At 42.3% G+C, this 23683-nt stretch overlaps 1 protein-coding gene across 1 annotated transcript in view; it reads left to right on the top strand.

Annotated features, from left to right (window-relative positions):
- The window catches only part of RHEB (Ras homolog, mTORC1 binding), a 35624-nt gene that overhangs the window by 8365 nt on the left and 3576 nt on the right, over positions 1-23683 (top strand). The window contains exons 2-6 of the mRNA XM_066628032.1: positions 7128-7199; positions 10591-10658; positions 13236-13318; positions 20178-20234; positions 20335-20382. Coding sequence (XP_066484129.1) covers positions 7128-7199; positions 10591-10658; positions 13236-13318; positions 20178-20234; positions 20335-20382 — 328 coding nt within the window. The remainder of the gene's footprint in view (positions 1-7127; positions 7200-10590; positions 10659-13235; positions 13319-20177; positions 20235-20334; positions 20383-23683) is intronic.

Genomic DNA, 23683 nt, shown 5'->3' with positions numbered 1-23683 from the left:
TTTATGTGAATCTGCGGATACAGGCCCCCCACCCCGTAAGTCTGGAAAGTCCATAGTACCTGGTTGCTGAGGCTAATAGAAATAAGGTGTCAGTGGGTGCCCATGTATTTCAGCATGTTGTGGCTTTGTTTATAGTTGATGCTTGCATGATACTAGTGGTGTCATCATTTCGCCCAAAAGGAATTAAAAATATTTATCTTCTGCTTGTGAGCACAGTGTGAATTATCCTTCTGTATGTTAATCTCAACAATTCTTTGTAGTCTGTGATATTTAAGAGTAACCTTCATCTGGTTGCTACTTTTAAAAAAATCTATGAAGTATTGTTTTGCAACATGGTTGCCAATTAAGGAAGAGGCCATTGGTTGTCAACAGTAGAAGAACATTAAACATTCTGAGTCGAAATGGCATAGAGATGGGGGGTGACAGTAGTAGATGTCATGGGGAAACCAGAGAATTTCAGGACACATAACCTAACATGGAAGGCTATGTAAAACCTTTCCTCGAGCAGATTCTGGCCATGTACTTGAAATTTCTGTATAAGTATAAGTACTAGAAACTTCTGTGTCTAGTGGGTCAGGGTAGCACTTGCCACCACAGGGTTGCTGGGCTCTGAGGGCCATAAAAAATGGGCAATGTTGGTGATCCCATTTTCTGGGGGTGCCTCAGGCATGGGTGCTGTTGGGCTCTTAGGGGAGTCAGCCCTGGGCAACAACCTCAGAGTGGAAAAAGGGGAGGAGTGCTCTTTGTCCCCCTCCCTAACCTACTAAGAGGGGCTCATAGGCACCCCTGCTTCTGCTCAACCAGGCAGCCTCACTGCCATTGAGTATTGTTATGAGCTGTTCCAGGGTATGTTATGTGATGCATCTCCCTTGTCTGTGCCCACCCCTTTGAACCTGCTGGGCTGTTTAACCCCCACTCTTGCTGCCCTGTCCATTCTCTCAGTCCTGTACCTGCCCTCTTCCCATTCTGAGCACCTCTGGCATCCCCCATAGCGTCTAATATCAGCATCAGCTCCCTGACGCTGACATGCTACTTGCTTGGAGGCAAGTGCAGAAGGGGTGGGTTGCCAACTGGCAGAGTTTGCCCCAGAAGGCTCTGTTGTTTGTCTGCCACCTCCCTGTGGCCAACTGCACTGTCCTGTGGGAATGGCCTTTCAAGGCCCACAAACCCAGTGCTCAGCACGCCAACGTAGAGAGGTGCTAGGGCCCTGCCAGACGCCAAATAAGTTTGGTGCCTGGTTGTTACCCAGACATCCTGAATTTTTAAAACCTGTGTTCCAAATTCTAAGTACTGGATTGTATTGTAGCCTTCCCTCTAGAAACTTCTATTTCCATATTCTTATTGCCTTCTCTATTTCGTATGGTGAGAATTGCATGCAGAGTCTTCAGAAAAACAGAAACCTTAAGAGCTTGTGTTGGGTGAACTGGTAATAGAAGACCAATGGTCTCTCCTTTTTAATTTTCTTGTGCAGTTACTGACACAGGTTTGCTGGAAGCAAAACTGTCTTAGAGTCTGCAGCTCTGGAGTTATGAATAATCTTGTTACGTTGTCCAGTGCAATGGGCATTCAAATTGAAGAGGAGTTAAACTGGCAGTGTGTCTAGAAAGGCTGTCAAGTTTTAGCTTCACAAATGGCAACTGCAAAAAATCACTCGCTTGGATTATTTATTTTTATTTATAGAATTTATATCCTGCTTTTCTATCCCAGTAAAGGGCACTCAAGCTGGCTCACAACCATACTGAAAACATAGAAATGTATGTATATAGACATATAAAAACATGACATTTAAAAACTTTGATCCCGAATTAAAAATACATTCATAAAAAGCGCCATGCCCCTTGGTGTCAGCATAAAAAGACTTCCCTGAATAAAAAGGTTTTAAGACCCTGCGGAAAGAACTCTTAAAGAGTGGGCTGTTTTCAGTTATTGAAGGGTTAATGGCTTGTACAGTAGCCGTGGCAAAATAAGATGTAGCTTGAGGTGTTTGATGCATATATTTAGTATTTCTACTGAAAAGGATGTTTACCAGCTTGGAACTTGGGTCATTTTTGCCACTTTTTACAGGCAAAAGTAATTTGCTTTGCTGCCTTTTTTGATGCCTCCATAATATCAGCTGCTATGCCTGTCCTCCTTTAAGTCCAGAAAAGACTGCTGGTATAGCGTGCTCTGTTTCTGACTACAGTTTAACTAGTGACGAGATTAAAGAATTAATCATTTCATTGTTGAATGCTGCCTTTCAGTTTTAGTAACTTCAGACTTCCTAAATCTATTGGCAGTTGAGTCAAAAGTGAAACTCTAATCCATTGCTTATTTCTCAGGGACTTCTGCTTAGAACTCTTGAAGGTTAAGGGCTGAAGCGTTTCTCTTTCCACTTCTAATTGGTTTTTGATGTTGGTATTGTTGAAATAACTTGACCAGTGGATCCTCTCAGATTTCCCCAATGTTTGCTATTCCTTAAATTCAAGCAACTCGGTGAGCTGTTCCAGTTTTCATTCACAGATGGCAGCCTAACATGCAGACAAATGCATGCCAACCGTCTTGTTACAGGCAGACATTTCAAACGTAAAGATGCCATGTTCTTTCCCTCTTCCCACTCAAACTGAAAGCAGTCAGGAGCAATTGGGTGCTAATACTGTCTGACAGCAATTTTATAATATATTCTGATGCCATTTGATCAGCCCTGAGCTATAGCTGTGTGTGCTGTTTTCCTGCCCACACTTTGTTGGCAAAGAGACTGAAAACATGAGTGTTGCATAACTGGCATCTTCATGAATAGTATTTCTTTTTCCTGTCGATCTGGTTTGTGCTTTGTTCAATGGGTAGTTCTGCTTGTCTTGTCATGCATTATAAATCATAATTCTTATATCTGGTTTACTTTTTTTGAAGGACAGCACACTGCCTTGGGCAGAATATTCTGATCTTAGATAGGTTTTTGCTATTCTTGATCACCTGTAAAACAATTCTAAACATTTATGCCTTATATATTACTCGCTCTGGATTTACTGCTTGTTCTTGATTTCTTAAAAATATGCTCCGAATAATTGCCAAACTCTACATGAAAATGGGATCAAATCCAAAAAAAAGGCAAAAACAGGGTCTGAAATGTGTTGATTTTATTTATCTGTCATTTATGAACCTCCTTTACATTTTCATGAGAAGGCTCATGTTTGGTTACAAACACGATTTCATAGTTTAGCTTTAAAAGCACAGCCAGTGGGGGCAGTGTTGGTGGATTTTTCCTGAATCCTTCTGAGCTTCCTTTCTGCTCTGAAAAGTCACAGTATATGCACCTGTGAATTGTGGGGAAACGAGACTACTTCTAACGGTGCTGCCACCAGTGGAGATGAGGGGGATGGCAGCAAGAAATAGGGCCTTCTCGGTGGTGGCACCCCTTCTGTGGAATTCCTTCCCTCTGGAATTGAGGATAACTCCCTCTTTCATCACCATGAAAAATTGTAATCTAGGTGACCTTTCTGTGTTTAGAGGACTATGATGGAGAGATAGGTAGACCATTGCAAGTGTTACAGCGTCCATCAATCTAAGAATTTCTGCTAAACTGTTATCTGACTGTCATATATAAGGATGTGTCACTGACTCAGTTTCACTCTAAACACGTGGTTCCCAACATTTTTTCATTTGTGTACCCTTTGGCAGCCTACTTTCATAAAGTATACCCCTCATATTAGCCCTGCAAGGCATTCTAATGCTAGCCTCTCACAGCATTCCAATACAGACCTGCCTTTTTCTGCCATTATTCAATTCTTTTTCAAGTACCTCTAAAGGTACTGGCAAGTACCCCTGGGGGTATCCCCAGGTTGGGAACCACTTCTCTAAACTATTCTTTTTGTAAACTGAAGTAGCTTTATAGTTGTTAACAGTAATGTCTTGATGTAGAGATTATATAACATGAATTTAGAGTTCAGCAAACAGTATGCCATGATGATTTTCAGTATTTAGTGAGAATCATTTATCTTTAAAAAATGAAATGAAATTGTTGGAGAAAAAAAATTGATACAAGGATGATCTGCCAATCCCCACCCTTATGGGTGCATCCGAAGGTGGACATGTCTGTGTGACAAGGATTGGGTTGTGAAATCTGTATCTCTGAGTGGCCTGGCTCCTGAAAGCAGTACTGCAGAGACTTTTGTCAGCGACTGGATGTATTTTAGAGCTTAGTCTTTTGACAGTTCTCTTCCCCTCCACCCCAGTCCTGCATTCGTATACAGAGCTTCATCTGAAGCTGCATCCTTCCCACTTTTCTCCTGGATGTCTTTCCTGTGGCTTATGCCCTGATTCCTTCTGCTTGCTGTTCTACCTCCTTGTATATCTGCTGGCCTCCACCACTCACACCGATCTCCTTTTCCCTTTGACACTTCTCCTTTGCCTCTTGTGCTCATTGAGCCTAGTTTCACCCCTACCTACATCTGTACAGTTTCTGTTCACCTACTGATCACTGTAACTCTCTGCGCTGGTGTAAGTTTCTTGCTTTGTCTCTGCTGGTCACTTCACTTTTGCTGGGTCGTTTGTCCCTTGCTGCTTCCTGTTCTCTGTTTATCTGCTGCCTCTTTGTTCCTCATCTGTGATCTAGCCACCTCCTCTCTCTCTGGGTCACTCCATCTCCACCTAGTTCTCTCTGCTCCCTTGCCTTGTTCACTTCCTGCCATCCGGCTCAGTCCTCTTTCCTTACTACTATCAAGTAGTAATCAAGTGCCTTTCGCAAGTTCCATCAGTCTCTCTGTGACTAGCCCTCTCCCTTTTGCTTTGTGGTGTTCTCCTCTCAGCTTGATTCACCTCCTCTTCTTTTTGTCTCTGTCTTTTGCCTTCCTTAGCTACCTTCAACCTTTCTCTTCCCATCTCTCTCCACCCTCTTCCATCCTGTTCTCCATGGAGCCCTTTTGAATCCTCCTGCTTCCTTGCTGTCATCCCACTCCATTTCTCCCCAGCTGCACAACCCCTCTGGCGTTAACGCTGCTGCCTCACCTGCATGTTCACAACAGCTGGCCACCTCCAGAGGTGGGTGTCACTGTTCTACAGGTGAGGCTGCAGACTCAACAGATGGACAGAAGGTAAATTTGGCCACATCTCATACTTCTTGGTTGCTGACAAAGAATGCTTGACTGGCTGGACCCTTAACTGATCCAGCAAGGTGCCTACAGTGAATTTATTCAAGAGTGTGCACTCCAGATTACCTAACAGCTAAAGCATAACTAATCTGTGTTAAGAAATTCTGTTTGTGCAATCTTCCTTTGACTACTTAAAACACTTTGGTATACTACAGGGATTCTAATTAAATAACTGTGCAAGACTGAAGTCAGCTAATTCCTACAATATGCAACTCATGCTGCATAGTAGGACAGAGAAAATATTTATGTGGTATTCTTTTAGTTTAATCTATGTTCATTGGCCAGAAACATTTTTTTAAGATGGAGCAATGACGTGGCATTGAATGGAGCTGGAAAAGCGTAAACACAGGCCCTGTGTACTCGTGTTGCCTTGTAGCCTTTGCTGTAGGATTATATTGCCTAGTGTTGGCAAACACATGAGGCAGGTGCTAGCAGCTGTTTCATGAGGAGAGGGGTCACTGTAGTGCAGAGGAAAGGTGCAGCTGAACCTGAATAGTTTTTCCAAGTGTCTGAAATTATGGCCTTCCTACATCTTGTCCAATACTGGTGGCACAATATTGTGTTTTAAGTGTCTTGACCGCTGACTAACCAGCTAGCTCTTACAACAGAGTACACCATTAGGGAACCACCATCGGCAGAGACCAGAGTTGAAAATAGGCACTTCATGCATCAATACTTAGCAGTATTAGGCAGAAAGTTTAACCAGCAAAAGGGCCCATGTTTTTCTGTAACAAATTCTTTGCATTTCTGAGTAGCTTCAAGAAAGAGAACAAGTTATTCCTAAATGAAAACTGTAGTAACATGTGGAACATGAGATTTATTTGAAATCATTTGCCCACTTCTCATTTCACAAATTGCTGGAATTCTTGGCCAGTGGTCACAGTGAGTTTGTGCAGTTGAATGAAACAATCTGAACAATATTGTACAGGGAAATAATTTTTTAATTTTATTTTTTGTAAGCAGATTCTATGTCTACATCTTTCTAATGTCACTTGAAGCAGGGGTTCAGGTGTTCAGCTTTCAGTGTCTTAAGAATGTTTTGTAATATACTTTGTGCCTTTAAGCGGCTTGCTCCTTTTTCATTGCATGTTAAATGGTAACATAGACCCTCAAACATGGTTCTTGTTGGGTGTTATAATCCAGTAAAATTTGAAGGCTGATACAATGGCTAGATATTCTATCTCTATGACAAATCAGTATTTGTGGTATTGAAGTCAACTTCAGATTGTAAGTATTCTCCAGTATGGGCACTGATCTCAGCATCCACTGCAGGTATTCAGTAAGAATTCTGCCATTCACAGCAGAGCCCCAAGCCACAATTTGAAACCCTTGACCTAAAGATCAAAATGTATTGTATATCTGGGCATTATAAGTGAAAAGCAGCAAATTTTTGATCTCAGTATATTCAGATTTTATTATTTGTAAGTTGTAGTAATGATTAGCCAGTGAAAAAAAAAACACTTCATTTTAAGCAATTCTCAGGGTCATAAGTTCCACAGTGAAATACAATGATATGCACTTAACCTGTTTGCCATAGAGATGCAGCCCCTGTTGTGGGTTAGTGGATTTCTTTTGCTGTCTCATCAAAACAAGTATACTATGGCATGTTGTGAATTGAAGGGGGAAGCTTCTCTTACAGGTGTGTAGGGAGTAAGGCATGCTGCAATGTCTTCTGGGAATGATAGTGGTTTATTATTGCATCTTGAATGCACCAATAGACTTCAGTCATTTGTCTTCTAATGAACTTATTTAGCTTTCACGCAAATGCTTGTCAGGTGGGTGTGGGGCATTTTGTAAATTGTAATGTGTGGAGCCCTTCTGTTATGTAGAAGGAATGGTTTTCTAACTGCAAACTGAAGTGGCATCTGATCACTACAGGATTTTGCTGAGATGCCATTTTCTCTAGGTTGCAGCTGTTTCATATGTCAGGATTACTATTTTCAATAAGCATCTTGTCTTTATGCATCAGGTTATTGGTACCACTTAACATTACTTTCTTCACAGGGAAATCCTCGTTGACTATTCAGTTTGTGGAAGGCCAGTTTGTTGATTCATATGATCCCACCATAGAGAACAGTAAGTAACACAACTTTCTTTCTGAGCATGCAAGAAAAGTTCTTTACTCAGTTATGTTTTTATTACACTCTAAGTGCTTGGAGTATATTATATCTAAGTTTCCCTAAACTTCAGAGAGTTAATTTAATCTGACTGCAGATGTTCAAGGAAGACAAGGTTACATTAATTGTTTATAGTGTTTAGAGAATGATTCACATGTTTGTTTTTGCTTTTATTCTGCCCCTGCTAGGTTAAAAAACATACGTAGTTAGGAAACCTGTCTTGCGCAGTGAAGCTAGGTCTATTAACCAGGGAGCTTTTGAAAGCTAAAGAAATACTTAAACCAGCTATTTTCAACCGCTGCGACATGGTACACTAGTGTGCCGCAAGGCTGCCTCAGGTGTGCCGCGGGATCAGAGGAGGCAGGCAGCAGCTGCGCTCCCACGTGCGGGAGAAACGGCTGCTTTGAGCCTCCCGCGGCAGGCAGCACAAGCAAGGGAGCAGCCAGGGAAGGGGCTGGTGGGGGCTGCTTTGCATCCCACACAGCAGCTGAAGAGTTTGCTTGGAGCTTGCTCCTGCTACTGAGCACGACTCAGGCTACAACCTGATCCTCACTTTCCTGGCAGTAAGCCCCATTGGCTATTATGGGGCTTACTTCTGAGTAGATATGCATAGGGTTGGCACGAAGGTGATTGTTGCCTGCCTGCATTCTGATTGCCCAACCAGAGGAGCCAGGTGGTGGGAGCTGCGGAGTGAGTGAGAAGAGGGAGCCAGAAGTGGGCACGCAGGTACATAGGGAGTGAGTCTGCTGAGGCCCCCAACCTAAGGACTGGCTGGCTGAAAAGGGTCCCTGAAAGTCCTTTTTCCTTGCCAGTTTGTCTGCAACTCCCCAAAGTGACCCTTCCTGCACTTTGGGGCTTTTAGAGGAAGGGCGCTGGGCCACAATCCTATCCACACTTACCTGGGAGTAAGCCCATTGATTGTAATGGGGCTTACTTCTGAGCAGGAATGCATAGGATTGGGCTCTGGGGGTGCTATCCCATCCACACTTACCTAGGAGTAAGTCCCATTGACTATAATGGGGCTTACTTCTGAGCAGGCATGCATAGGATTGGGCTTTTGGTTGCACTTTTTTCTCAAATACACAAGCAGGCAATTGGCACTTCTCTCTCCTCTTCTCCCCCACCCCACCCCCCAAATCTCACAATCACAGTTAGCAGCTCTCTTACTGTCCCTCCCCTCACTTGTCCGCACCTTTCAAAGATACAGAATCACTGCCTCGCATTCTCTCTCTCTCCCCCCCACCTCTAGTTTGTTTCCTACACTTGTTTCAATCATGTCTCCTCACTGCCCCTCACCTTCATTTCTCCACTATGTGATCAACCTGCCCTGTCTTTACCAACACTTTCTGGCACTTTTGATAAGAATTTGAAAATAGGATTTTTCCTCCTTTTCAGAAACCATATATACTTTCCTCTCCGTGCTTCTTGTCAATTTTTTTGTCATGTAATGATTTAATTGTATTAATTTTATTAATTCAAGATTAATTGTAATGTAGTAATTTAATGTAAGTAAAAAAACTGGTAGTGCGCCTTGACAATTTTAGTACCTCGTCAGTGTGCCGTGAGCCGAAAAAGGTTGAAAATGGCTGATTTAAACCCTTTTCTGTGGTTATTAAGATACAGTTCAAACTCTGCATCCATTGGGGGGGGGGGGATGCTCCCGGAACCGCAGCGGATGCAAAAATTCACAGATAAAGGGATCCACAACTAGGCCATGCAGGACTTCCAGACACAACTGAAGAATACCTCCAGTCATGTCTGGGAGCTCAGGTTCAACCCTCTACCACGGATTCAGAACCTGCAGTGAGTTAAATCCATGGTCCATAATCTGCAGATAAGGAGGACGGAGCTGTACGTACATATAGTCAATGTGACTTATAACCTGTTACGGGCTATTTCCATAAATCTATCCAATCCCCTTTTAAAAATATCTTGATCAGGTACCATTATCCCATCCTGTGGCAAGGAGTTACTTGCTGGGTAAACAAATATGTTTTAATATGAATGTATAGTTTTTTGGGATATAGCCTGCATTTTCTGGTCCTACTGCTTTTTAAAAGATTTAGTGTGATGTTGGTTTTATGCTGCTGATTTTTATCAATATTATTTTGTGTGTGCTGCTTTCTATTGTTTAATTACAGTATTGTATTTCTTGCCTTATATTTTGTCTTCTGTAAACCATTTTGGATGTAGTTATAGCTAATGTTTCAGTAGTGAAGTATGATGGAAAACTATCACTAGCATAGTGATAGTTCAAAAATGGCAGAGCCAAATCACTTCAACACATACTTTTTGTTAGACATAGATCTTGGGTAGGAAGCATGACAGTCTGCCATAGGCAGCCTTCCATTCATGCATTGATAGCCATGTGGTGGCTGTGTCACTGTACGTCTACCACTAGTATAACTTCCATGGGAATTCATGCACCAGTTCTTGACTCAAAATGATATTGTTGAGGTGCTAAGCCCCAGCACTGAGTTGACAGCCAAAAGTCACATTAGTCTTGGTTAATCAGTGGAAAGAGATTGTAGCCCTAGGGAACTACCAGCGCTGAACTCAATTAACTTTATGCTCATTGTTTTGGGAAAGATCAAAAAACCATGAGGTTGAGTCCCTTGCTGTAAGGTAGGACCATAAATCTATTCCACAGAACTATCTGTACAGTCATAACCACTAAGCACCATGGCCAGATGCGCTGCCATAAGTTTTAATGGAACACTTCTTTGCCTCTTATGAGGAAATAACAATACTTAATATCTAAGTTCTTGCAATCATAATGATGTCTTGCTGTGCTTTGGCATTGGCTCAAATGCAGCTCAACAATCCATGGTCAGTTCAGCACCAAATAGTACTGTGTGTCCTTTCTAAGAGGGGACCCAGTGTACATTGAGTAGAAATAGAATTAGGGTTGTGGCAACTAGTCTGGTTTTAATGGTGTTTTGTGTCTTTTCTCCTTTGATGTAATATTGATATTTGTCACTCCTTTTGTATGGAGTATTTGTAATCTACAAAATGACTTGTATATTCATTCTAAGGAAACTATGAATCAAACTCTGACCAGCAGCAATGTTTAGCTAGATCTTATTTTCCATCTGTTTAGGCATTAATGAGTGAAACGAAACATAATTTGATTACAAGATTCATTTTGTAAATGACATATTGTGTAAATAGTTGATCTCTTCTGAGAAGTTTTAAAAAATGCATGCTTTGCTATTTAATGATATCCATAGTGATAGCCATGTCATTTAGTCTGAAATTATGAATAGATCTTATTTAAATAAGCAGTTTTATACATTGAGTTGCATACTGGCATATGAAACTCTCAAGTGTCCTTTTTCTCATTTGTCCAGCATTTACAAAACTGATTACTGTAAATGGGCAAGAATATCATCTTCAGGTAGTCGACACAGCTGGCCAAGTAAGTGATCTTCGTTGCCCTGACAGCCTTTCTAGTATCTTAAGGTTGATGTGAAGTTTGAAAGAGCTAGGGCCTTTAGGCATTTCAATTGAAAAATAGTCTTGGTTTTGCCGAGCATAACACGTTCCTTTTGGCACTCCAGCTACTACCAGTAGTGTGCACCTGTATTTGTTTCCCTTATTCTTGTTCATTGGGGTGGGGGGGAGGGACGTCAATGGGTTTCAAAGTAATAAACTAGTTCAGATTCGTCCAACCCTAAAAAATGGAAATTGTGTCCTGTGTATATGTAGTTTATAAGAGATTCAAGAGAAGGGAGAGGGATCTTCTGTAATTATACAGATATTTATTTACAAAACTGGATATTAGTTATCCTTTTGTGCATAAACTACTTCTTATAGTCCCTCAGACTACTGGACTGACAAGAGGAAAAGCTGCAGAACCACAAAAGAAGCAAAGGGAGGGACCTGTCTGTTCCAATAGTGAAATAGAAACTTAATCTATTCCTGTAGCTCAGTAGTTCTAAATTTTTGGTTGAGTGCTAACCCCTTGAGGAGGTTAGCAACCTGACTAGGGGACACATAGGTGCAGTTAGTACAGCACTTCCAGAGTCTTGCTGCCACCGAACCACCCGTTTTTTAGTTACTTGCACGTGGTGGCAAGACCCTGGAAGTGCTGTACTGATGGCACCTATGGGTAGCTGGTTGGGTCACTACCCTCCTTAAGAGTGTGGCATCTCAAATGCAAACACAAACATCTGCCCTGGGCGTTTGTGCTTGCATTTATATAGCTGTTTCTCTAGAGATAGTTAAAGGACGTATGTCTTCATTACAAGATAATGCTGTAGTACATTTTGAAAAAATAAATAGGCCACTGCTTAACTTGAGGCATAAGAATTTCTTGGTTACTCTGAATATGGCAGCTTTTGACCAAAAGCAAGTTGTGCAACTGTCTATCAGTGTCATTTGGCTAACATCTCAAGCCTGCCCAATTGGCTTCTAGTCAAGGAAACCAGTAGCAGCTAGCTGTCCCTTAATTAGAGTAAGCACAGAAAAACTCCGGGAGTCATGTCAAGACCTGTTTGAAAACAGAAGATGGCAAGCCTCAGGTGCCCACAAATTCAAAACTTTCAGGCCCAATGCCTTCAAAAATTCTTACTAAAGCAAACACTTCTCCTGCATAGATATTCACTTGATGAAAGTGCCCCCCCACCCCTGACAACATATGCTTAAGCCATTTTTGCCCACCATTGCATATACGCAACAGGGACCAAATGTGTGCACCTGTGGACTGGGCAAAAGTGAGTTAAATGGTTTGGAAGATTTGTGATAGCTCCCCATGAAAGGAATTGGCGGAGGAGCAAGATGCCATGTAGCTACTATATTTCTATATAAAGCAGTACTAAAGAATAATACAGAATGCCACGTGACTAATAAAAGAAATAAAATTGTAGATACGTTGGGAGGGATTAAGGTTGGCTTGGGTTTCCTTTTCATGGCTTGCTGCATTTGTTATAAGCAATGCTGAAATCCTTTAGCACTTTTTTAAAAAGAGCAGGATAAACTTGCCCTGTCTTAGAGAGTATCCTCTGCCAATCAAGCTGATGCCAGAAGGGCATAAAGTCAAAGTGACCTTAAATTGTGCAACACTATCATCAGAGTAAGAGGACTAGTATCCCAACCTGTGTAAGCCATGATGGTATTTTATCAGTGTTTTGAGAGCTCTAAATCGGTTCACTTGTAATAACATACTACTTGCTGTACCCTGTGGCCAAACATCTTTTGAAATCCTTATAATACCAGTGAGCAATGCAAGAACACCAATTTAGGTTGATTACACAGGCCTACAAAATTGAAAGTCAGAAAAGTTTTTCCCAAACTTTATGGTGGTTTGATATGAATTTGGGGTGCCGTTTCCAAAAATGGCATCCTTTTTGCTCTAACACGTCTAGTTTTGGAGACATGGCATAGCCTCATTAGTGAATGGTTCAAGCAGCTTCCTCATGAAGAAGCCATGGTTTAGGCTTCCTCATGAGGAAGCTGCTTGAACCATTCACTAAAGAGGCTATGCCATGTCTCCAAAACTAGACGTGATAGGGCAAAACGGATGCCATTTTTGGAATTGGCACCCCAAATATACCCAGGAATTGGTGTAACGTTTAAGGAAGCAAAATGTGTGTTGGCCTGTGTTATCTGATTTCTGGTTCTCACCAACCGAAATGCAATACTAATCAGAACTATGCAGTTAATAGTTCTTGAATTCAACATATTTTTCATTAGAACTACTTTGTAAACTTGTAGTGAGAGCAGGACCCCAGCCTGCCTGTAGTAGAATGTCGGAATTCTTGTTAGATTCCTTGTCTAGGTCAGGACCACTGTAGATGGTTGTATAGGAATTGCAACGCTTGAGCTATGCAAGACATTCATAAGAATACCAGACAGAGCTATAAAAGGATGTTGAGATGTTCACAGCATTTTAATAGTGGCTTAAATGTGGTTAGTGTAATCTGGTTCTTTTCAAGCTAATCAATAATCTCATGTGTCTGTGGATCATTAAACTTCAGCTTTATTTTCCCAACAGGATGAATATTCCATATTTCCTCAGACGTACTCCATAGATATCAATGGCTACATTCTTGTTTACTCAGTCACATCAATAAAAAGGTAAAGCGTACTTTTGTATTCTGTTTGGATACTGTCTTAACATTACAATCCTGGCTCAAGAATTTGTGGTATCCGTCATGAACAAGTATAATCCCATATGTTCCCTCATGTGCCTCCATGTGAAAGGTAGGCACCTGGCTTAAGACCACTGTTCTTCATTGTGTCCAAATTGGGAAACTGTGATGTACGCATTCCATGCAAACCAGGTTATGAATCCATTGCTTGATATTCTGATTTGTAAAGAGTAAAGCCAGAGTTCCCCCATTTTGATCCAGTGAAGAACTCTGGCCTTAAAAAACCATTATTCCTTCCTTGCAGATGGAGCTCATACAGAATAAGGGAACTTGGTGCTCAGTCCCAGTGCAGTAAACCCTGGTTTGTTAGGTGGGGTTGTGACATCTGTATCCAGCCACTGATTAGTTTTGATCTCTTCCAGGCTGGTGCTAGGCTTCAAGCCTATTTATAACAAAGTAGAACAATGGCTTAGTTTTATATAAGAGCTGATGTAGCAAAGTGACTAAGACTGAGTTGTAAATCAAGCCTTCCTTGGTTCAAAACATGCTTCTGCTCTGAACTAAATGGGTGACCAGTTCCTTCTCAGCTTCAGCTGCAATACAGGGATAACTAGTTGGCTAGTAGGACAACATCTAACTGGTTGGCTGTTTGCACAACATCAGGATAACATATGTGGAGGGCTTTGCACGTTCTGAAAGCACTATGCATGCTTTTTGTTCAAAAATATTTTGCCATAAAGTGGGAATTATGGTATGAGTTGAGTAGGTATTTATTCTTTTTATTTTTGTAACAGCGGTGCCAGAGAGTCCTACAGCCTTGGGCATGGAAGTGCACCAGTTATGTATGTGTGTGCCTAAAAATGGGAATCCAGTATTATTGTACTAAAAAATTTATTTAAAAGATTTTTATCATTCCCCTCCCTTGGAACTTCTATAGTCCAGGTTGGCTTACAACCAAAATTAAATTACAATACCATGCGGTAAAAAATAAAATGCTATAAAAGCAGCAGTCAACATTAAATACATACATACAATACCATAAATACACAAATGCAATACAAAAGCTGCAGTAATGTTAAAGCCTCTCCAAAACACTCCCTGCCACTGTCAAAAATAGAAAAAACAACCAGTGGTAACTAAGGTGGGAAAGTGGAGCAGACTAAAGTTTTTAACCCCCTGAAGGCCAGCAGGGAGGATATTGATCTCAACTCAGTTGGTGGGAAGGGTCTGACTGTTACCCATGGTCTGACTTCTACAGTTAAAATCATGTTTCAATGTGACAGCTGTGACCCTAGGGTCATAATGCAGAAATTTAAAATGGAACTTGCACTTGTGTTTCTTTCATTTCACCTCACTGACTAGGTGTTGAGTGTGAGATCTGAGAATTTTGTTTCAAGGCTGAATGTTTCACTAATTGGACTTGAGTATCTTCTTGCCTCCTGAAAGAATTGAAATATTGATACCATTTTGCTTAGTGCTTGATATCCTGAATCCTATTACTGTGGGTAGGGATTCTTAATGGGATAGAGCCTTCCATCCTTAACTTCTGTGAGGTTGTCTTGTGGTGTTACTGATCTTCAACTCTTCAGCAGGCTGTGTAAACTGAGAGGGCAGCCTTGATTAATTTGTAGTACAAAATTGGGACTCGCCAGTTTCTTTACTAGTGTTGGGGGCAGGGTTTGGACATGCTGTACAGAACAGCAGAGGGCAAGATCTTAATAGACTGGGTAACCTTGGGTCTTGAGTTAGATTGCGGTGTTCTTCTGCCTTGGAAATTTCCATTGCCTGATCTCCACATTCTGTGCAGGGGCTCAATTATCACTTTCTCATGTTTGTCATCTTGGCTGCCAGGTAGCTAGAAATCACTTGGTTTTGTAAAAAAAAAAAAAAAAGTGTTTAAAAATAGGTTTCTTGTATTGCAACTTGCTAATCCTGCTTGCAGTCTTAATAAAATATTGATGTTATAATTAAAATGTGTTAGAGCTACTATACTGAAAACCTTCTGACGTGCAAACTATTCATTTTTGCAGTTTTGGTGGGGACAGACACTAGTCTATATAGTTTAGTGGAGCTATAAAACTATTGATGAACCTCAATGGCTGAACTAATGTACCAGAGACTATTTTTCACATTTTTGTACTGCCCTTCCTCCAAGGAGCTTGGGGTGGTGTACATTGTTTCTTCTCTCCTTTTGTACATAGTTCCTTCTCTTTTTGTCTTCATAACAACCATGCGAGGTAGGTTAGGCTGAGAGATAGTGACTGACCCAAAGTCACCCTGGAAACTTTGTGGCCGAGCAGAGATTTGGCACTACATCTTTCAAGTCTAAAGAGAATAGTAGTGGACAGCCCTCTGGAACAGGGCAATCTTTCATTTTGCTATATAAACTGCTTTGAACTTTTTGTTGAAAAGTGGTATATTAATATTTAAGAACTTTACCTTGTTCAAGCCACTAGTCTATAACTTCACCATTTATTTACCATATGGAAACTAGGCCTGTTTTCTGTCCCTACCCAGTAGGGGGCATAAACCATGTGTTGGTGGGGAGCTCAGTATCTTTGGGCATCCCAACAGTTGTCTACTACTTATCTTTCCCCACCATTTAAATTGCTGGTCCCTAAATTCTTGCTGTCACCCAATGAGAGTCTAAAGTGGATTGGGGCTGTGTGTAACATCTAGGACCTATATCACTTGCACAGGTGTGCTACTGTATATTCTTCATTCCAGCTCTCTTAGCATGCTCCTCTATATCTAAAAGGCTGAGTAAAGCATTGTCTTCGTTGTTTCAGGCTACTATTTTCTGTTTTGGATTCAGTTTTCATCTGGAACTGGCAAGGGACCACACTGGCTTAGCCATGCTTATTAGCCAAACATTTATCTGATCAATCCCATAATCCAAATACACATATACCCAATAGCCTCCTGTCTAGAAAGTATGTCCAGATGTTGTGGTAGTAAAATATTTATTAGCCACAGAAATATAGTGAGAGTGCCTCTGTGTATATGCGAAGTTCCTTTCTCTTTTTACTGCCCAAATTATTATAGGACAGGTAGTATTGCTCCTCCATAATATATCCAAATTTTTGCACATCTTTCTAAAAGTTATAGTTTTCCAGTCACATTAGCAGCAGACATAATGCATAGAGAATATTTTTTATTTTAAAACAGTTTTTCCCAACTTCCATTTAGCACCTCTTACAATTAGGATATTATCCTCGCACAAAAAGAAAAATCTCCAATTCTCTTGACCAGTGCAGAAGAAGCCATTTTTAGCAATGGGATGTAAAAGGCTCATGAACACACTTTCCCTTTGCAAGACATGAGATCTACTCCATGTCTCTGTGCAAACTTCCTTTCCCTTAAAACAACTCTATTTAGATGCTCTTCTCCCCTGCCCCCAGCTTTTTCCTTTCAGTCTTGTGAGGACAACCTTTCAGCAGAAGAAATCCATCCCAGGATTTTGTGCAAACCACCTTACTTGGAAAGCAGCTTCTTTTGGACCTTCTTCCCCCTCCAGTCTTAAGAGGAGTGGGTTGGTGGAAAGTGCCAGGTTTTTGTTTTCCTTTCTAGAGTGAGAAAGGAAAGGGAGGGAGGCTGGCCAGCTAGAAGTGCTTGCCAGGGAGTGGGACTAGAGACCTCTGTGCAGAAATAGAAGACACAGCTTTAAAAAATGGGTTTTAAAAGGCTGCTGCCTGCTCCAACTTTGTCATCCAGTAGGACAGCATGGCCTGGCAGGGTTTGTGACTCAGCAGCAGCAGGAACTGAATGAATGGCAGAAATGCTGTGGCTTCTGGTTGTGGGCTGCTTCCCAATTCAGTTCACCAGGAGTAAGTTTGTGAGTGCTATGACAACTGTATTCGTTGTGGGGGTCAGACTTCCTTTAAGTATGTAGAGAGTAAAGTGTGTGGTTAGTTGAAGTCTTGCTTTGTCTCCTAGAGTAAGCAATGAGGTATCCCTAAGATAATGACTGTTTATATATACCAGCAAAGCCAACTGGTAGCCCTCCCTAAGTTCTGAGATCTGCCACTTTCTATTCAGGGGTGGCAAACTTTCAACTTTAGGGATCCTGGACCTTTAACAATTGTATGAAGAGGGAATTTCAGCAGGTGCAACATGTCATCTTACAGATTGTTAGTGCAGCTGAATATGTTCTGTTCCAGAAGATTCTCTTCTCTCTTCCCTGTAATTTTGGAGACCATGTGGGGACTATGAGAAGCCTGATGTTCTGATGCACTCATAGAAGTTAGGGCACAGCCTTCTAGATTCCTTTTCTGGGTATCTGTGATTCTACACCAGAAGCAGACCACTGGTATAAGCCCCAGCTTCTATCCCTGTCATCAATTTCTGTTAACTGTGAAACTGGCCAATACACTGAAGCTATACTTCTGCAGTTGTTTTGCCTGGTGGCTCTGGAGTCCTCGGTTGCTTTTCTTGCATAGCAACCTTTCACTTGAAATAGAAAATACCCTACCTTTTCTAACTTGTCCTGTCTTGTCTCAAAACTTTTAGTTCAGGATGTTGACTTGATTTGTTAACAATGATCTCATTTAAACTTCCTTACTATGTGAAGTTCAGTAGCTGTAAACAAGTCATACCTTTGGGGAGAGGATTTGTACAAATCCAGAATACCTTTCAGGGTAGAAGTGGGCAGGGAACTTCAGTAGCAGAACTGTGAATTTGTATCTGTCTGTGCACTGAAGTGAGAGGCAAAGGAAAGAACAGCAAGCTGGATGTGTTTGGAGTAACTTGTAGACCAGCCAGATGGGGAAGCTGAAATCATGACTGTTTCAGGGCCCTTGTTTGGGGGTCCTGCAACCATTAGCCGTGAGGAGCTTTTTGAAATCCAATACTTTGTGAAATCCAGTACTTTTTGAAAGTATTTTTGAATACTTTTTGAAATCCAATACTGAATGCAGTGATTGCAGTGCATATATAAGTAATTGGACATTATCTCAGCCTGTACTGGTTCACTGATGGGAAGCAGAGAAGCCTGATATGAATGACCTGGTGCAACTCTTTCCCATTTAGTCAGTGACTACTGTTAGATTGCAATGCAGTATGTTGGAATTCCACCATTTGGGTCTAAAACAGTGGTTCTCCAACTTTTAGCATCAGGACCCACTTTTTAGAATGACAATCTGTCTAGGACCCACTGACAGTGATGTCATTAGCCTGGAAGTAATGTCGTGGCCAGAAGAGACATCATCAAGCAGGCAGTGCTTTCCTGAGAATGCAGGAAGCACTGAAATTGCCTGTGACAAGCACTGAAATTATGCCTTTTTCCCTAGATAGGCAGGCTATAAATAATTAAATTAAAATGAGTAATTAGAAATAATGAAAGTAGAACAAATAATTAAATAAGGGAGATGAGATGGGGAAGCCAGCCCTGTTCCACCAAGCAAATTCTCTCTGTAACCTGCCTGCAAAAACCTCAAACCCCCCCCCCCCCCAATAAAACATGATTTTCAACTCTACCCAGTGCCCAGTTTCAGTTTAAATTCTTTGGGCTGGATTGAGATGCAAAGCTTCCCTCTAAACAGCATTAAAAACCTAGAATGATGAGGAGAGGAAATAAGACTCCTCTGTGGGGCAGGGGAGGAATCTGTAAAAGGCAACAACCCTTTCCAATCAAGCAGTGGTTCAAAACGTAATCACTGGAACCCACTTTTTCAAATTGCACACCATCAGGACCCACTTAGCTTTACGAGACTAAAAAAGAAAAAAGTCTTACCAACTCAAACCTCTTTTTACTATACTGTTTTGGGGGTGGCCTGCCTTCTGGAGCACTTGTTGAGCTCCACATGCGTAGGATCAGGACTATTCTGGTAGCCTTATGCTCCCCTTCACCTGACCTTCCAACTGAACCAAGAACAGGTTTGCTTACTCACGAGTAGATGCGACCATGTGGCTTAGTTTCACTTTCCATAGGGCTCAATACATTCGTCAGCTTGGAGGGCGGGACTTCCTTTTTGGGTGTTTTTGGGAGGCTGTGTTCATTGGATCGGGACAATTCTGGTGGTCGAATTGAGACAATTTTGGGTTCCTCTCGGCTTGCTCTTCACAATGGACTAAGCCATGTTTGTCTACTCATGAGTAAACATGCGGTGTCACTCAGTTTCACTTTCCATGGAGTTCACTGCATTTGGCTTGTCTGCTATCAGTTTGTAGTTGCAGCTTCGTGACCCACCCACAATCAGGTCACGACCAAGCAAGTGGGTCATAACCCATAGTTTGAGAAACCCTGGTATAAAAGACTTTCATTTTCATGAATAATCAAACTGTTGCCATATCAGGTCTGGCTTTCTCCATTTTTCCTGTGCTAACTGAAGCCCTGACCCCTTTGACCTCCTTGACAGGCTATAATTGGGTTTTTGTCCATGTTCAAGGTCACAAACTCTGTCCAAACCTTCTCTTGCGTAAACCCAGTTGCAGTTGTGCAATGGCCTTTGTTTCAGCCAGGCTTGCGTGAGGGAATTTCCTAGTGAATTGTACAGCTAGTGTCTAATGAACATAAGTCTTGGGTTCGTGTTACTTTTGGAACAGCCTCTTTACTCCAAATTTGCAGTTGAAATGAAATGACTTGAGTGTGCTTATTTAAACAAATTTGCATACAACTCAGTGATTGTTTCTCTTGCAACTAACAAGCGCGCAGGTTTAACTACTACTTTAGGATGTATATGCATGAGAAGATACCATTGGCATTGGGCTTTCACTTAGAAGTTCAGTTGTCAGGAAAACACAAATGTGAGTTGAAGCTCAGTGTTCATAAAGCTTTCATCTTGTAGGACTATATGTGGACTAGGTAAAAATGTCAGGGAGTATGATGTCATCCTTTTATTTTGCAGTTTTGAAGTGATTAAAGTTATCCATGGCAAGTTATTGGATATGGTGGGAAAAGTCCAGTAAGTAGTAACACATTCATTTCATTCCATGTTTCATTTTGCTGTCGTATTACTCCACATGTGTTGGCTTCCACTCTGAATGTTGCTTTTTTCCCCATAGGATCCCCATCATGTTGGTTGGAAATAAAAAAGACCTGCACATGGAACGGTATGGAATATTTCTCTTAAGATGGTTGCAACTCAGTTAAGATGAAAAGGAGAGTGATTCAAAAATATCTGCAGATTACTAGTACAGTCACATCCCATGAAAATTTCTTGTAAAAGGGACAGTTCTTAGATACCTTGGTCCAAGTTCTTGGTCTAAGGTACCAACCTTATTTCTATTCCTAATCCTGGCCCTTTTTCCTCCTATGCTCATAAATAGATTTGGGGTTGGCCAGTTGATTACTGACTGAACAGTCAAGTAGAAAAGAGTGCTACAAATTTATGGTGCCAGTTCCTGTTTTTGACAGAGCTTGGGGTGATTTTGCATGGAATGTCCTATTTCATTCTCCTAATGGTCCTGTGATGTACGTTAGGGTTGCTGATCCATACTATCTCAGGAACTTCTTGGGCAAGTGCAGACCAGCTTTATTGCCCCAGGTATTGTCTGATATTGAAGGAGTCTTGGTTCCAAGTTCTGCAGGAATCAGTGCTCCCACCCCAAATGCACATTTTAGTACAAGGAAAGAGAGGAGGGTGTGTGTCCACCTACTATCATAGTAATAAGGATATTTTAAAAATGTGTTTGTTTCATAGTTTGTATTTGTGTTTAATTTCACTTCAAATCATTTTGTAACTAATGGGGTTATCCTTGGATAAAAGCCAAAAACGGTTCAGTGCATCTTGTATTTGCATAACATTGTTACTAAATCCTTCTGTGGTAAACTGATCTTTAATTAGCACAAGTCTTTGTTGCAATTATAGATTTTAAATTGTAGACTGCTAAATAACAATATTTGACCAACCAACCCAGATTCAAATTGTTTCCTCCTCCCTGCCATCTCCAAGTGAATATTACCATTTTCCCTCTGCCTTTATTTGTGTGCTCCTGTCTTTTTAGCATTTGTACCATACAGTCCATGTCGTATGTGTAGGTCTCTGTACCTGTTTACTTGAGCACTGAGTAGCCAAAGCCCTATGTCCCTTTTAAACAACAAGAATAAGGGTCCTTCTGAACTTTGAGTCTTTTACTGCCCTTGCTCGGTACACTGAGGGAAGTGTGCCAGCATACAGATGAGCAGCCCACGGCCTGTATGAGTTCAGGATCTGCCTGCCTCAAGCGTTTCTGTGGTGTGTTAGAATATTCTTGCAGCTGTTAGCACTGCCATTTCTTTAAAAAACTCAGTTCTGACAAATTTCTTGATGATTCAGGTGAAGTCACCCCAGGTGACCTGTTGCCTAGATATTTGTGTGCCTGCTTTAGTAGCTCTCCCTGCTCCCAGGACACTGTTAAAATGACAGAATGAAAACTTCTTTATGGTGCACAAGTTGCTGCTTTGACTAATGTGTGATCCACAACAATAGAATACATTATGTCCTATTCGCTAATTTAAAGTAATTTGATATCAAAGTTATTCTGTTAGAGCAGGGGTCAGCAACCTTAAACATTCAAAGAGCCATTTGGACCCATTTTCCGGAGGAAAAAAACCTCAGGAGCCACAAAACCCTTCATTTGATGTCTAAAATGAAGATAACACTGCATATAGTTTTTTTTCACCTTTATGCTCTTATAGGTCCCATTTTTATAATGTAGCCCCCTCTTGTAGCTTTTAGTTAGTTTTGTCATACATTCTTGTCCTGTGTTCTCAGACGCCTGGTCCTCTATGGTGTTTTGCCTGATTTCAAGGCCATTCTCTGCCTGGAGAATTAGGCCCACTTTAAGCAAATTAGCTCCCCTTCTTTCCCCCAACAAATGACCCTGGTTCTGCCCTGCAGTCCTGCTGGACCCCACCTCCAGGGTAACTCACCTGTTCAACCTGCAGAGGTCCTCTCTCTTGCCAGCAGCCTCCCACCACTACAGCAGACCCTGGGTCCTCAGCAGGTCTTGGGCACAGCAGCCACACACCAAACTCCAGTGTCTCCAGCAGTCCATTAGTCACAAAGTCAGTCAGAGCATCCAGGGCAGAGTCCAAAGTCAATAAGCCAAGTCATAGTCCAAGGTCAGATTCCAAAGTAAGTCAGTCAGAGTATCAAAGTTAAGTCTCCTCTCCTACCTCCAACCTGCACTCCTTCTACAACCCACACCCCCTTCCTCAGGTGCTCCTTATATCCCTGAGGGCCCTATTGCCTTCAAGTGGCTGCAGCTGTGCAGCACACACTGCCCAGCTGAGGATGCCCAGGCCTTACCCTTAAAGGGGCCACTGCTGACACCACATCTACCTCCTCACCAGATCTTCCAGGATTCCAATACAGATGGTGGTTATGACATCTGCTTATCTTACATGGATACTAAAAAACTCCCCCCACCTTCCAGAGGCACCCTGCTGGAAGGAAGAAAGGACGCAGACTCCAGAGGTGGGGATGAGAAGAAGGGGGGGCAGCCACAGGCCAGCTTCTGCCCTGCCTGCCTGCCCTCCCTCACTCAGGTTGCAACCCTCTCCACACTATCTTGGGAGTAAGCCCCATTGACTTAAAGGTCAAACAGACCTGCGCGGCTGGGGGGGAAGGGGGGGAACCACAGGCCAGCTTCTGCCCTGCCTGCCTGCCTGCCTGCCTGCCCTCACTCAGGCTGCAACCTTCTCCACACTATCCTGGGAGTAAGCCCCATTGACTACAATGGGACTTCTGAGCAGACAAGTTGGTTGGAGCTCTCAGGCTGCAGTCCTCTCCACACTTTCCTGGGAGGAAGCCTCACTGACTACTTGTGAGTAGACCTGCACAGGAGGAGGCTGAGGATACAGCCCTCCACACCTTCCTGGGAGTAGCCCAGGGACTACATCAGGGCTTACTCTGGAACAGACCTGCGCGGGCTCCCACTCACCCGTCCTTGCGCTTGGCCTTGAGCAGGCTTCAAGGCTGCCATCCCAGGCGCCCTTTCCTGGGAGTAAGCTTCATCCTCTGTAATGGGGCTTACAACTGAGTAGACATGCGTAGGAGCAGGTGCCAAGGCTGCCATCCCAGGCACCCTGTCCTGGGAGCAAGCTTCATCCACTGTAATGGAGCTTACTACTGAGTAGACACACAGGATGTCTCCTCTGCTGTGGAGGAAAAGCCTCTTCTTGCACTGAGTGGGGACCTGCTCAGGGAAAGTCCGGCTGCAAGGGCTTTCAATGGCTGAGGAGGAAGGTGGCTCAGGATTGGCTGGTGGTCAGCCAGTGAAGGGCCCTGAGCCATTCCAACAGAAAAAGCCAGGAGCCTGCTGGATGCTGATTGGCTGAGCCTGTTGGAGAGTTGGGGAAGGGAAAAACAGGGACCTTAAGCCTGCAGAGCGGCAAAATTGAAAAGGGAAACCAATGCTGGGCAGGTGG

This window comes from Tiliqua scincoides, chromosome 5 (assembly GCF_035046505.1).
Source record: "Tiliqua scincoides isolate rTilSci1 chromosome 5, rTilSci1.hap2, whole genome shotgun sequence".
In the NCBI taxonomy this organism is placed as follows: domain Eukaryota; kingdom Metazoa; phylum Chordata; class Lepidosauria; order Squamata; family Scincidae; genus Tiliqua; species Tiliqua scincoides.
This window is presented reverse-complemented; position numbering and strand designations above follow the sequence as displayed.